Source organism: Bombina bombina, chromosome 5 (assembly GCF_027579735.1).
Source record: "Bombina bombina isolate aBomBom1 chromosome 5, aBomBom1.pri, whole genome shotgun sequence".
NCBI classification, from domain to species: domain Eukaryota; kingdom Metazoa; phylum Chordata; class Amphibia; order Anura; family Bombinatoridae; genus Bombina; species Bombina bombina.
The window spans coordinates 142,826,532-142,841,411 of record NC_069503.1 but is presented as its reverse complement, the minus strand read 5'-3'; the positions used below and the strand labels follow the sequence as shown (position 1 = coordinate 142,841,411).

The following is a 14,880-nucleotide window of genomic DNA, read 5'->3' as shown; positions in this document are numbered from 1 at the left end:
CAGCTTGGATTAAGACGTCTCCCGGTAAGTCGATCTTCAGGGGGTTAGTGTTAGTTTTTTTTAAGGGTGTATTGGGTGGGTTTTATTTTTAGATTAGGGACTTTGAGCCGCAAAAGCGCTAACTGCCCTTTTAAGGGCAATGCCCATCCAAATGCCCTTTTCAGGGCAATGGGGAGCTTAGGTTTTTTTAGTTAGTATTTTTTTGGTGGGGTTGGTTGTGTGGGTGGTGGGTTTTACTGTTGGGGGGGTTGTTTGTATTTTTTTTTACAGGTAAAAGAGCTGATTACTTTGAGGCAATGCCCCGCAAAAGGCCCTTTTAAGGGCTATTGGGAGTATAGTTTAGGCTACGGTTTTGTTTTATTTTGGGGGGCTTTTTTTATTTTGATAGGGCTATTAGATTAGGTGTAATTAGTTTAAATTTCTGCAATTTATTTATTATTTTCTGTAATTTAGTATTTATTTTTTTGTACTTTAGCTAATTTAATTGAATTTAGGTTAATGTATTTAATTTAGTTAATTGTATTTAATTTATGTAATTTATTTAATTGTAGTGTAGTGTTAGGTGTTATTGTAACTTAGGTTAGGTTTTATTTTACAGGTACTTTTGTATTTATTTTAGCTAGGTAGTTATTATATAGTTAATAACTATTTAGTAACTATTCTACCTAGTTAAAATAAATACAAACTTGCCTGCAAAAAATAATAATAAACCCTAAGATAGATACAATGTAACTATTAGTTATATTGTAGCTATCTTAGGGTTTATTTTATAGGTAAGTATTTAGTTTTAAATATGATTAATGTAGTTAATGAGAGTAATTTTATTTATATTCAAATTTAAAATAGATTTAAGTTAGGGGGTGTTAGGGTTAGACTTTGGTTTAGGGGTTAATACATTTAATATAGTGACGGCGACGTTGGGGACAGCAGATTAGGAGTTAATAACATAATGTAGGCGGTGGCGGTGTAGGGGGGCAGATTAGGGGTTAATAACATAATGTAGGTGGCGGCGGTGTTGGGGGAGCAGATTAGGGGTTAATAACATAATGTAGGTGGCAGCGGTGTAGGGGGGCAGATTAGGGGTTAATAACATAATGTAGGTGGCGGAGGTGTTGGGGGGCAGATTAGGGGTTAATAAGTATATTGTAGGTGGCGGCGGTGTTGGGGCAGCAGATTAGGGGTTAATAAGTATAATGTAAATGGCGGCGGTGTAGGGGGCGGCAGGTTAGGGGTTAATAAGTATAATGTAGGTGGCGGTGGGCTCCGGGAGCAGCAATTTAGGGGTTAATAATTTTATTTAATTGCTGTGGGGTCCGTGAGCAGCAGGATAGGGGTAAAACAGTGTAGTATAGTGGCGGTGTTTAGTGACAGTATACCAATAAACCTGGGAAAAAGCCGAAGAGCAGCGAGATCGATGACTGTTAGTTAACAACAGTCTGCTGCTCATCGCCCCGTACTTTGTGCACGGCTTTTTGGTAACTTTGGAGAACGTATTCAGGTCCGCGGCAGCGATGTTAGGCGATCTTAGGCGAGCGTATTGGTGCCGGCGAATGCAAGTAAGTTGAAGGGTTGATAAATAGGGGCCATTGTATTGATATATTCTCTGAATAGCATTCTAAAGACCGACAAGCATGATAGACATATAGACAAACATATAGAAAGGCAGATGATAGAAGATAACTAGCTAGATAGAAATAGAGACAGATAGGTAGATAGATACAAAAATTTACAATACCACTGAGTCCTTTCTGACAGCGAAGGGGTTAACACTCCTTTATGACAATATGTTTTTATTTAGACTGTTTAAAGCCAATTCTTGATTTATAAATGTAATCCAGATTTTATTACGGCACTGGTGTTTGCCATCAAGTATCACATTTTAATGTTTCACATTTTAAAAAAAATTAAAAAATAATTCTTACCCCAACCAAATAGCGTAAATCCCCAGAGATATTTTTTGTCTGAGAAAAAAGCCATGAAAATGAGACAGTGAAGATAAAGTCCTTCTACAAGAATCCAGTAGCAGTTTGTTGTTAGGAAATACAAAAAGAAAGTAACTGCTACTTTGCATCCCACCTAGAGAAAAAAGAGAAATGAAACATTGATTAGTAAGTCCAGAAAACTTGCTCTGGTTTATTTATTTCTGTAGAATATATGAAATAATATTCTAGGCTCTATAGCAAACATAATTTTCTTTAGGTAGGGCCACATGTGTTGGAATGTTTGTTTAAAACAACTAATACTGGGTGTAGTAACTATAATATTTGAATATGAAATGGTAAATGTGAAAATCAAATGTAATATTATAATATTGACCCAACTAGATTTGTGTAGCTCCAAAGAATTTGGTGTGTATGAATCTTTCAGAACAAATGTTCAGGGAAATTAGTTTTCCTTAAAATAATGGTAACTTTTAAAATTTCCAAAAATATAACTAATAAGTAGTCAAGTCGCTAACTTTATTTTGTAAAAGCTCAATTAGTTATTTATATTAGATAAATATTACTATAGTATTGAGGAATCCATCTGCTCCGCCCCCCTTGTTTTTTCTTGCTTGTGCACAGCCCGTTAGAGAGCGGTCCCACCCTCTCTCTGCATATGTATGACACTCTGCCGACTCTGCAATCGGAGCTCCACACGCGGAGCTTTATGATGTAGGCAGCGCATGCGCAAAAGAATGCTTTTTTTTAATTCTACTCCTAAACATGCCAGAATGCCAGAAATATAATTGGACAACTGCGTTTACATCATAGAAAAAAAATGCACTGAGAAGCGGGGCTGCCGGAGCGCACATTACAATTTCAGTGTTTTTTTTCATGAATGAAACCCATAGTTATTTTTATTGATGCATTGATTGATGCTAGACCAAGTCCTTGTTCTTACCATCACTTTAATATCCGTCTGCTACACTATTTAGTATTCATTTTGGTTTAAACAAAACAAATACTGAATATTTGTGGTACATTTGCATACATTTTTGTTACATGAATGTAGATATTCCATTGTTACAGGTGAAGATGTTCACCTGCAACGTTATGCCTCTAGTGCAGGGTTCTTCAAACTGTTTTTCTCCAGGACCCAGTGCCATGATACCACATACATTTGCGACCCTATTTTATGTTTGGTCTGAAAATGTCTGAAGTAATATACAACAAGATAGCTGCAATTTTTGTTCCTGATTGGTACTTGACCTAAGTCTATGCTACTACTCTACACTTTAAGCCTTCTGCCTGGTGGGACGTTATTGCAGGTAATTCAGTACTTTCTACACTATCCTTTGCTCTCAGTTACCACCTTAAAGGGATAGTCTAGTCAAAATTAAACTTTCATGATTCAGATAGAGCAGCAATTTTTAGCAACTTTCTAATTTACTCCCATTATCAATTTTTCTTCATTCTCTTTGAATCTTTATTTGAAAAAGCAAGAATGTAAGCATAGAACCCTGCCCATTTGTGGTTCAGCACCTGGGTAGCACTTTCTGATTGGTGTCTAAATGAGCCACCAATCACCAAGCGCTACCCAGGTTTTGAACTAAAAATGGTCCGGCTTCTAAGCTTACATTCAAATAAAGATACCAAGAGAACGAAGAAAATTTGATAATAGGAGTAATGTAGAAAGTTGCTTAAAACTGCATGCTCTATCTGAATCACGAAAGTTTAATTTTGACTAGACTATTCTTTTAGGAGAGTCATGTCCTGGGTCATATTCAGAGTGTTGTGACTGTGTAATAATTACAAACACCTCTCTGGGCTCATTCCTGGACAGATGATTAACTTCAGTCTGAACCCTGGGTGACTGCAGTACCCTGATACATATACAGTATACAGATACATAGATGACACATCACACATTACAGGTTTGTGTAACATTTTCTATAACAGATTTGCAATTGTTTTGCAATGGCCAAATTCACCCACCCCTTGTTTTATTTGGAGGAGACAATTCAGAGTTGATACTGGAATAGAAAGGACTATTTCATGTAATTTTGTAATTCATATAACTTTGCAGCATCTTATCACCTCTGCTAAGGGCAATTATTAACTGATATGCAGTAGGATTTAGGCTTGTGAAGTTTAGAGTTTCAGATTCCAATTTTCTTAAATTACCAGAAAAGGGATCAAAATAAATAATGAAGGCATAGTACTAAGTTTTTAAACAGTTCATATTATAATCTTTCTCATGTCCCTTTCAGGTGAAACGTTTTGGCCTAAGAATGTCTGAGGAGTGAAATTTTATAACATTTTTGGTTGCATCTGAATGAAAATGGAATTTCTAACTATGGTTCCCATTCCAATCAAAGTTTACAATGCAAAACCTTTGGGCTCCATTTGCGATGTAGACTTGCTCACGTGACCCTGCAAACCACAAGTTGAAGGCACACTAAAGTCAAAATTAAACTTTAATGATTTGACTTTCAGTTTACTTCCATTAAAAAATCATGCATAGTGTTTTTATATTGCACACTTTCTGCGGCACCAACTACTACTGAGTTTGTGCAAGTGTTCACAGTATATAGCCTGTGATTGGCTCATGAATGTCACATGACACAAGAGCCAAAAAATTGAAGTAAATGTTGAAATTTATCAGGAACAAAAAATATACTATTTATTTAAGTTTCAGAGTAAGTGCTTTATTGTATTTGTATGCAATTCTATTGTATTTAATGGTCTTTCCTTTGGGACACCAGTCATAAGACTATAGCATTCTATTTCTAACTGTTGAAGTTAAATCATCCTGGACTAATTTGTGACCCACTCTGTTATACAATTGATTGTGTCAAACTTATAGGCTTGTGCAATGTTAAATCCAGAAAGAGAATAGTCTGTTTGCTACCACTAAACCCCAACGTGGAACTCCACCCAGATCTTAATAATAATAAGCTGTTACTTTAGGTTGGCTAGACTACTCGGTGATCATTACATTGAACTTAATTTTAAATGGAACATTATAGTAACTTTGGATGTCCCTTTCATTGCTGATATATACAAGTTATATTTGTATAATGTCCATTTTTTAAATGAAATGTGTGTTATTCAGAGAGAGCAAGCAATTTACTGTTCTAATTTGTTTCACTTGCTTGGTATCTTTTGTTGAAAAACATAACTATGAAGGCTCAGGGGCAGCTTCGTACTACTAGGAGCCAGCTGCTAATAATTGGCTGCATATATATGCCTCTTGTCATTGGCTCACCTGATGTGTTCAGCTAGCTCCATGTTGTAGTGCATTGATGTCCCTTCAACAAAGGATACCAATAAAATGAATAGAAGTTAAATAGAAAGTTATTCCAAATTGTATACCCTGTCTGAATCATGAAATTGCTTTAATTTACCTTTAAAGGGACATGAAACCCAAACATTTTCTTTCATAATTTAGAAAGAGCATGCAATTTTAAACATCTTTCTAATTTACTTCTATCATCTAATTTGCATCATTATCTAGATATACTTTGCTGGAAAGCATATCTAGATAGGCCCAGTAGCTGCTGATTGGTTGCTGCACATAGATGCCTTGTGTGATTGGTTCACCCATGTGCATTGCTGTTTCTTGAATAAAGGATATCTAAAGAATAAAGCAAATTAGATAATAGAAGTAAATTGGAATGTTGTTTAAAATTGTATTATCTACTTAAATCATGAAAGAACATTTTTGGGTTTAGTGTCCCTTTAAGTGTTTGTTTAAATAAATCATAGAATTTATTATATAATTGCAACAAATTATTACCAGCTGATTCCCTATTTGATCTATCAGAGTGAAGATGGTACTTCAATAGAAAATAAGCCTGAATGTCACTCACAAACTGTGCCTTGTCTGCTGGAGGGACCTCTGTAATTGATTTCAAATCTTCTTCAGAAATGCGCTCCATTTCCTCCAAAGCTGATCCAGAGTACAGCACGGCGTCCTTTACAAAAATGCTGACAGCTCTCAGCATGAATGAAACAAAGAGGTGCATATGGATATAGTTCCTTGTGCAGTGCAGTCGCCTGGTTGGGTAAAAAATAAATTGTTTTAAGAAGTTTGCCAGCAGATTATCAGAATGTTCTCACCTTGTCCTGTGCAATATCTCCTGCTACAATAATGTAGTATTTGTCAAGGCAATAGTGCAGCCTTGGGATATATCAGCTGTTGAACTCAATTTAGATGCAAAAGCGTCTATGTTCAAAGGATCGTGGAACACATGGAGAACTTCAGAAACAAGGTGTTTACTGATAGGGGTGTTTGTCACCTAGTTCTAAAATGGCATAAAACCTAACACACATGCATATACTAAAACATATACCTACATACAGACATGAAGCCATGGACACATACAAACACACATACATGCTAGACTCACCAGGGGTATTTAACAAGACAGTCCAGCATTTTAGCTGCATGTCCAGTAATAAATGAAAATATAAGACACAGCCAATTGGGTCTGAGCTAAGGTCTGATGTGGGATGACATGAGCTTTATGTTCCTTAATCACTATATAAAGTGTGTATATATATATATATAAAAAAATCCCTGTATACACACACTATATACAGTATAATATAAATATATATATATATATATATATATATATATATATATATATATATATATATATATATATATATATATATATATATATATATATATATATATATATATATACTGTATATAGTCATGTGAAAAAGAAAGTACAACCTCTTTGAATTCTATGGTTTTACGTATCTGGATTTAATAAAAATCATCTGGCTCCTTAGCAGGTCTTAAAATTCGGTAAATACAAATTCAGATGAACAATAAAACATGACATATGACACAGTTTCATGATTAAAAAAAAATTAAGTCAAAATGCAGAAGTCATGTGTGAAAAACTAAGTACACCAACCATTTGATCCAATAGCTTGTACAACCACAGCAGTTAGCAGCAATAACTTAAAGTAATCATTTTCATTGGAGACATTTTGGACCACTCTTCTTTACAACGTTGCTTCAGTTCATTGAGGTTTGTAGGAATTTGTTTATGCACAGATCTCTTACGGTCCCGCCAGCATATACACTCACAATCACTCAATACACACACATAAATACAAGTTAAAAAAAAATGTGGAATAAAGTATGGAAATAAATTTTGTACTCTACAAGTTACGTATTTCAATAGTTTGACTATACTATTATAATACATTATAGAAAGTTCCATGTAGTTTTTTTCCCCCAAAAAAGCTGAGAATTGTCAGCATTACATATGATTATAAAATCATTTTATGCTGTCAAAAATATATGCACGTAAGTGGTAAAATAAATCTTGAACAATGCCATCTGAAAGTGGAGATGTAAGAAATTGCAGTTTAGGAGTAAGAAATTATAGGGTTAATTCCAGTACATTTTTGCTCCAATTTTGGAAAAACAAAAACAGCTATGTTTTTTTTCCATAATCACAATATTTACGAGTAAAAAACAGCCACGCTACAGCATATAACTGCCACAAGACTGGATTTCAATATTCCCACAGCAGCACCCTGAACCACCAATAATGGATACCGATCACCAAGAACCCAGATGGGTGATGCCATGACGAGTATACTGAGAGCATTTTTTCTCAATGATGATAGAGTGAGAGAAAGAGAGAGAGAGAGAGAGAGAGAGAGAGAGAGAGAAGAGCGGGGAAGAGAAAGAGAGAGAGAACAAGAGAGAGAGAAGAGAGAGAGAGATAACGAGAGAGAGAACAAGAGAGAGAGAAAGAGAGAACAAGACAGAAAAGAGAGAGTGAGAGAGAGAGAGAAGAGCGGGGAAGAGAAAGAGAGAGAGAACAAGAAAGAGAGAAGAGAGAGAGAGATAACGAGAGAGAGAACAAGAGAGAGAGAAAGAGAGAGAGAGAACAAGACAGAAAAGAGAGAGTGAGAGAGAGAGAGAGAGAGAGAGAGAGAGAGAGTGAAAGAACAAGAGAGAGACAGAGAGAGAGAAAGAGAGAGAGAGAGAGAGAGAGATAGAAGAGCGGGGAAGAGAAAGAGAGAGAGAACAAGAGAGAGAGAAGAGAGAGAGAGATAACGAGATAGAGAACAAGAGAGAGAGAAAGAGAGAGAGAGAACAAGACAGAAAAGAGAGAGTGAGAGAGAGAGAGAGAGAGAGAGAGAGAGTGAAAGAACAAGAGAGAGACAGAGAGAGAGAGAGAACCTTGTTTTTTATTTTTGCAAGATTTATTTCAATTTTCTCAAATATGTCAAAAAGGCCATTTCCTTAGCTTCAAATTTACTACAAAGGCCAGTAAACAGATATCAAATTCAGTTTGTGTCCTCCAATACTTTAGTTAACCCACTGTAATTAGACAAATTCAGATTACCCTTTATTGAAACAGCACTTATAAAGATCACAAGTGACCAACACAAGGTCTCTTAATACAATGGACCATCTCCTACATACTATGGGGCCTATTTATCAAGCTCTGTATAGAGCTTGATGCCCCGTGTTTCTGACGAGCCTTCAGGCTCACCAGAAACACAAGATATGAAGCAGCGGTCTAAAGACCGCTGCTCCATAACCTGTCCACCTGCTCTGAGGAGGAGGACAGAAATTGCCTGAAATCAACCCAATTGAATACGATCGGGTTGATTGACACTCCCTGCTAGCGGCCGATTGGCCGCGATTCTGCAGGGGCGGCATTGCACCAGCAGTTCACAAGAACTGCTGGTGCTATGCTGAATGTGGAGAGCGTAATGCTGTCCGCATTCAGCGATGTCTGTCAGACATGATCCGCTGATCGGATCATGTCAGACACACATTTGATAAATCGGCTCCTATAGCTCAATTGGCAAATATGATATAGTGCTCCATTTACCAAAGGTTGGGCAGACATGATTCACTACTGCGGACATGTCTGTCGCAAGCAGTTGCTGCTCTCATGCGGTCAATTGTCTGTGAGAAGGGGCTGTCAATAATCCCGATCAGATTATATTGGGATGATTTCACCCACATTTTATGTGGGGGAGAGGTGAAAGAGTTAGTCTAGCCAAAATTAAACTTTCATGATTCAGATAGGGCATGTCATTTTAAACAACTTTACAATTTACTTTTATCATCAAATTTGTTTTGTTCTTTTGGTATTCTTTGTTGAAAGCTAAATCTAGGTAGACTCATATGCTAATCTCTAAGAACCTTGAAGACCGCCTCTTATCTCAGTGCATTTTAACAGTTTTTCCACAGATAGACAGTGCTAGTTCATGTGTGCCATATAGATGACATGGAGTTATTTATGAGTCAGCACTGATTGGCTAAAATGCAAGTCTGTCAAAAGAACTGAAATAAGGGGCAGTCTGCCCTGATTTAGATACAAGATAATCACAGAGGTAAAACGTGTATTAATATAACAGAGTTGGTTATGCAAAACTGGGGGATGGGTAATAAAGGGATTATCTATCTTTTTAAATAATAACAATCTGGAGTAGGTTTCTTTTTAAGCAGTAGCGGTCTCAAAGGGAATTGTATACTAGATTTTTCTGTGCAAAAATGTTTTGTAGCTGAACCATTTATATAGCCCATCTGGGAGTGTTTTTGTAACAATGTATAGTTTTGATTATTTTTGAATAACATTGTGCTGATTTTCAGACTCCTAACCAAGCCCCAAAAAAATCAGATGTAGACTTAAGTCTACAGACTCCTGCTTGCTCCTGTTTGTGTAATAGCTCTTTTCATATGCATGGGATGGGGGAGTGTTTGCTCTTCCTGCTTTCTCAGCTACTTTCATTGGGTGTCCCAGCCTAACCTCATCAACAGTGCTAAGCTTCTAAGTAAGTTTTTAAAAGGTTTTATACTGGAATGTTAGATCATTGTCTGTGCATATTCTTCTTTATAGTAGTGTCTATACCATGCAGTTACAAGCAAATTGGTGTATAATGTCCCTTTAAGACTGGGGCCTCGAAGCTAGTTTTGTGGATTGATAAATGGGGCCTATAGACTAGTCTTGGTCTATATATAAATTATCTTTAATTAATCCTTTACATTTCCTTTTCTCATATCTCTTCTCTATACTTTCCCTATTTGCTAACCATAATTGATTACCCTTTGTTCATAAATACTTGTTAGATTGTTGTGTCTTTGTTTGTTTGGCTAGTGAATATTTTCTGCTTTTTAATGAATAACCATAATATAGAGATGAATGTTTAGTTAAATATTTAATTAAGGATTATTAATGGACCCAGTGTCACAGAATTTACTCCTAGCTTATATATATATATATATATATTTATATATATATATATATATATATATATATATATATATATATATATATATATATATATATACAGTAATCCAAGCACACGTAATTAAAAGCACTCACAAGGTCTTTGCAAATACAAACATTTTCTTTATTCAATCATAGTACATACAGTATATATATATATATATATATATATATATATATATATATATATATATATATATATATTGCATTGTATTCACTTAACTATTTGTCTAGGTTTTAATTACTATAGCTGTTAGATCTGAAGGACAGATGGATTTTGAGATGTTAAAACAGATTTCTGTGCTCCCCAACTTATTCTTTAAAGTGATTGTAAAGTGTAATATTTCCATACACAGTATATAAAATTAATTTTAAAAACAGGGGCACTTTAATTCATTAAAATATTTAAAGACGCTTCTTTTGTAAAATATCTACCATTTAGTGATGGTAAACATCACTCTGTTCCTCCATCCACATCTCATACTTGAGTGATGATGAATCCGGCATCATCCAATTGTTGCATGTCCCACGAGCTGGATGACATGTGAGGCATGCAACGATTGGATGAAGCCGGATTTGTCATCGCTTAGCTAAATCAAGTAGGAGATGTGGAGGAACGGCGCAATGTTTACCATCTCTAAATGGTAAATATTTTACAGAGGAAGAGTCTTTAAATATTTTAATGAAGAATAATTTTATATACTGTGTATAGAAATACTAAACTTTAAATCACTTTAACAAATAAAAAAGGTTAAATATGAGCGCAGGGTGAATCACCAAACTCCTGAAAGACCTAAAGGTCCCTAATATAGGTCAGGAATTAATAATACAAAATAACAAAAAACAGGAGTGCTTCAGCTGAAGGTGAATTAACGCTAAACGTGAATTATTAAATACGATAAAACAGGTATATCCTATAATTCGCTAATGGTATACCCTCAGTTCAACAGAGGTGCTAATAAAACAAAATCAATTCAAAGTGCCAGGTGTTTCCCTTTAAATAGTGCACTAGTGTTCTAAGTCAGTGGAAAGATAATACTGGTTAAAAAAGAAGACCAAATCTTACATATATAAAAAAGGGGGCTATGCCACATTTAATATACACAATAAAACACAAATGGATTAATATTAAAAATTCTTATCTATAAAATACATATAAACTAACGGACGTCTCCGTTAAAAAATAGAACTAAGGTTGCCACCACATAAAATTGAATATGTATATGGAAAGGACCTTTAATGTAGACCAGTTGAACTATACTCAGTCCAAGTTAAAAGTTAACATGAGTGATTTCCAGAGTCAATAATCTCAGAATGCGAACAACCGCAGGCTTACCCCCAGACTGTATGCTCGGAAGTCTCTGTGATCAAAGTTACCGCCATAGCGGGGTGACGTCACCTTTATGGGCGCTGTCCTGGATCGTCCTCCTGATTGGTCCTTTAACGGAGCGGCTTCGGAAGGTAACTGTAATTTTCAGTACCAGAGTATCTGCTCTTAAGTATCTACCAGCACGCAAGATACCTTTGAAGGAGTGATGTATAGATAATGTAGCTTTGTCCAATCCCCAAACGGAGGGGCTCTGATTTCACTTTGCGATAAAAAGTTCTGTGCAGTAGTACCCTTGTTCGACTGTGCTGACCTTGTTCCCAATACTGTCAGTCTCTGCCAGCACAGCTAACAGTTGCCAATTTTCGATTGTACAAAGGGTAGCAATTTCCAGCAGCAATTCACACTCACGAGTGTAGCTCCAGCTTAGAATGTAGATAAAAATAGCTATGGTTGCAACTTCATCAACGCGTTTCTCGCCTATACAGGGCTGGAGCAACTGTTAGCTGTGCTGGCAGAGACTGACAGTATTGGGAACAAGGTCAGCACAGTCGAACAAGGGTACTACTGCACAGAACTTTTTATCGCAAAGTGAAATCAGAGCCCCTCCGTTTGGGGATTGGACAAAGCTACATTATCTATACATCACTCCTTCAAAGGTATCTTGCGTGCTGGTAGACACTTAAGAGCAGATACTCTGGTACTGAAAATTACAGTTACCTTCCGAAGCCGCTCCGTTAAAGGACCAATCAGGAGGACGATCCAGGACAGCGCCCATAAAGGTGACGTCACCCCGCTACGGTGGTAACTTTGATCACAGAGACTTCCGAGCATACACAGTCTGGGGGTAAGCCTGCGGTTGTTCGCATTCTGAGATTATTGACTCTGGAAATCACTCATGTTGATTTTGTTTTATTAGCACCTTTGTTGAACTGAGGGTATACCATTAGCGAATTATAGGATATACCTGTTTTATCGTATTTAATCATTCACGTTTAGAGTTAATTCACCTTCAGCTGAAGCGCTCCTGTTTTTTGTTATTTTGTATATTTAAATCACTTTAAGCCTTAACACATTAATCTTTGGTAGAGTTTAATAACTTTCAATTGGTTCATTATTGCTATTTCCACTGTTAACAGGAAGGACACATCAAGATGTTCAAATGTGTATAATTGTTAATCAGCTAATTAGAACATTCTGTTTCTTCCGAGTCACATCATCTCTAAATTAACTGATTTTTTTTAAAAAAAGGAAAAAAATCATTACCTGAAGTATCCCAGAATTAGTACAGCAACTGTCAATGATCCAAGGGAGATAGAATATCCGACAGTATATATCAAAAACAGACGATCAAAGACTTCCTGCAAGAAAAACATATAAATACAATAATCAGGTGCACTAGAGCTACAGAACTTTTGTTTGACATTATGTTAAAGGGACGTGTAAGTAAACATCATTAAAACAAACAATAATGCTGATCACAATTCTTTTGAAAAGTTCATCAAACAGTTTATCCACCAAAATCCTCTAATACTTTATTGGTGAATTCTGTAGGAAAACCATTAGAAAAAAATGTTTCTAAAGGATTTTGATTGACCCCATAGTAACAATCACTAAAGCCATGAGGTGGTAAAAAGATGTGCACGCTCCTGAGCCTACATTTGTTCTTTGTCATGAAAAGGAGCTAACTTTTAAAAAAGGATAACAAATGGGTTTTTATAAAAAAGACAAAACAGCTGTTATACTACTATAAAGAGGGATATCACAATGCATATATATTTTCCAAGTACAGGATGACAGTAAGATATAAAATAACAATGTATAAAATAGCTGTAATCTTGTAATAAGGATAGTGTACAGTAAAAGTGGTATCCCCTTATTGTGTTTCCAAAGAAATGTTATACCAACTGCTTGGTTCAATAAACATAGACAATTGTTCCTTTAGGGATACTTTTGTATATGAAATAGCTGTTTCTGCTAATTGAAACCACAACCCAATGAAATTGGCTGAGTTTTTAGGGACAGCAGATCTAATTAACTTGTCTGTCTAATTATTTACTCAAAATCCCCCTTCTAATTTCTCAGTGTTTACTCAAACACCAAAATATAGAGAAAACAACAGAAAATTAACATTTTAGTATCTCTCTGTCCCCTCACAGGGCAAGATTACCAGTGGTGCGTTAATTGTAGCGATATTATATTTTTTTAGGCTCCCTAGATTGTCTTCAGCCTCTCTAGGCTTACGAGTGAATGCTAAACCTAGGTAGGCTTTGTCTCAGTTCATTTTGACATTTTTTTCCAGTTAGACACTGCTAGTTCATGTGTGTCATATAGGTAACAATAAGCTCACTCCCGAGTTTTGTTCTCTTGGTGTTCTAAGTGGAAAGCTAAACCTAGGTAGGCACATATGCTAATTTCTAAGCCTAGGTAGGCACATATGCTAATTTAAAAGGGATTCCAAATTGTAACATTAAAGGGACAGTAATCCCTTCACTTACATAGGTTCTCATGCCGTATCTCACCTGTGGAATGGAGCCTATGGAAGCACGCTCTTGTGAACGCAAGGCTTCCCTGCAATGTGAATGCAAGGTTAGGCATTGAGTGGAGCACAAATATCGAACACTCGCGTAAGCGCAATTTTTCACTTCACTCGTAATCTAGTCTACAATGTAGTAAATTCGATAATAGAGGTAAATTGTAACATTGTTTTAAATTGTATGCTATGGGGCCAAATTATCAATGTGCGGACGGACATGATTCGCTGTAGCAGATCATGTCCACCACACTTCAATAAATGCAGACAGCATACGCTGTCAGTATTTATTATTGCACACGCATTTCACTAGAAATGATTGTGCAATGCCGCCCCCTGCATATCTGCGGCCAGTTGGTCACTAATAGGGGGTGTCAATCAACTCAATCGTATGAGATTGTGCGGATTGCTTTCCGCCGCATTTAAAGGTGCTGGGCGAGTTAAGGAGCAGCGGTCTATGAAGGCTCGCGAGGAAACAGAGGCATTGTGGCCCATACGGGGCTTGATAAATCGGTCCTTATATCTGAATTCAGAAAGAAAACTTTTGTGTTTCATGTCCCTTTAAAATCTTACATTAGTGACAGTGTTGAATTGTACATATTAGGAAACTGAATGAGTTGAACAAGAATCAAATTTACGCTCTAGCATGAAACGCGTAGGATTGTGAGCTGGATAGTACACTGCGGTATTTCATGTGCCATGTTAAGGTTTGGGCTTTTTTTACTTTTTTTTAATAAAGAAAAATGTTTTAACTTTTGGATTATCCGGCCCTGATGGATTTCTTATTCATAAATAGCATGTATTAGAAGACTG

General features: G+C 36.1%; 1 protein-coding gene across 1 annotated transcript in view; it reads right to left on the bottom strand.

Annotated features, from left to right (window-relative positions):
- The window catches only part of PTH1R (parathyroid hormone 1 receptor), a 760,867-nt gene that overhangs the window by 172,548 nt on the left and 573,439 nt on the right, over positions 1 to 14,880 (bottom strand). The window contains exons 5-7 of the mRNA XM_053713727.1: positions 12,801 to 12,895; positions 5,795 to 5,981; positions 1,923 to 2,076 (exon numbers count right to left, since the gene is read on the bottom strand). Of these exons, the coding sequence (XP_053569702.1) occupies positions 1,923 to 2,076; positions 5,795 to 5,981; positions 12,801 to 12,895 (436 nt within the window). The remainder of the gene's footprint in view (positions 1 to 1,922; positions 2,077 to 5,794; positions 5,982 to 12,800; positions 12,896 to 14,880) is intronic.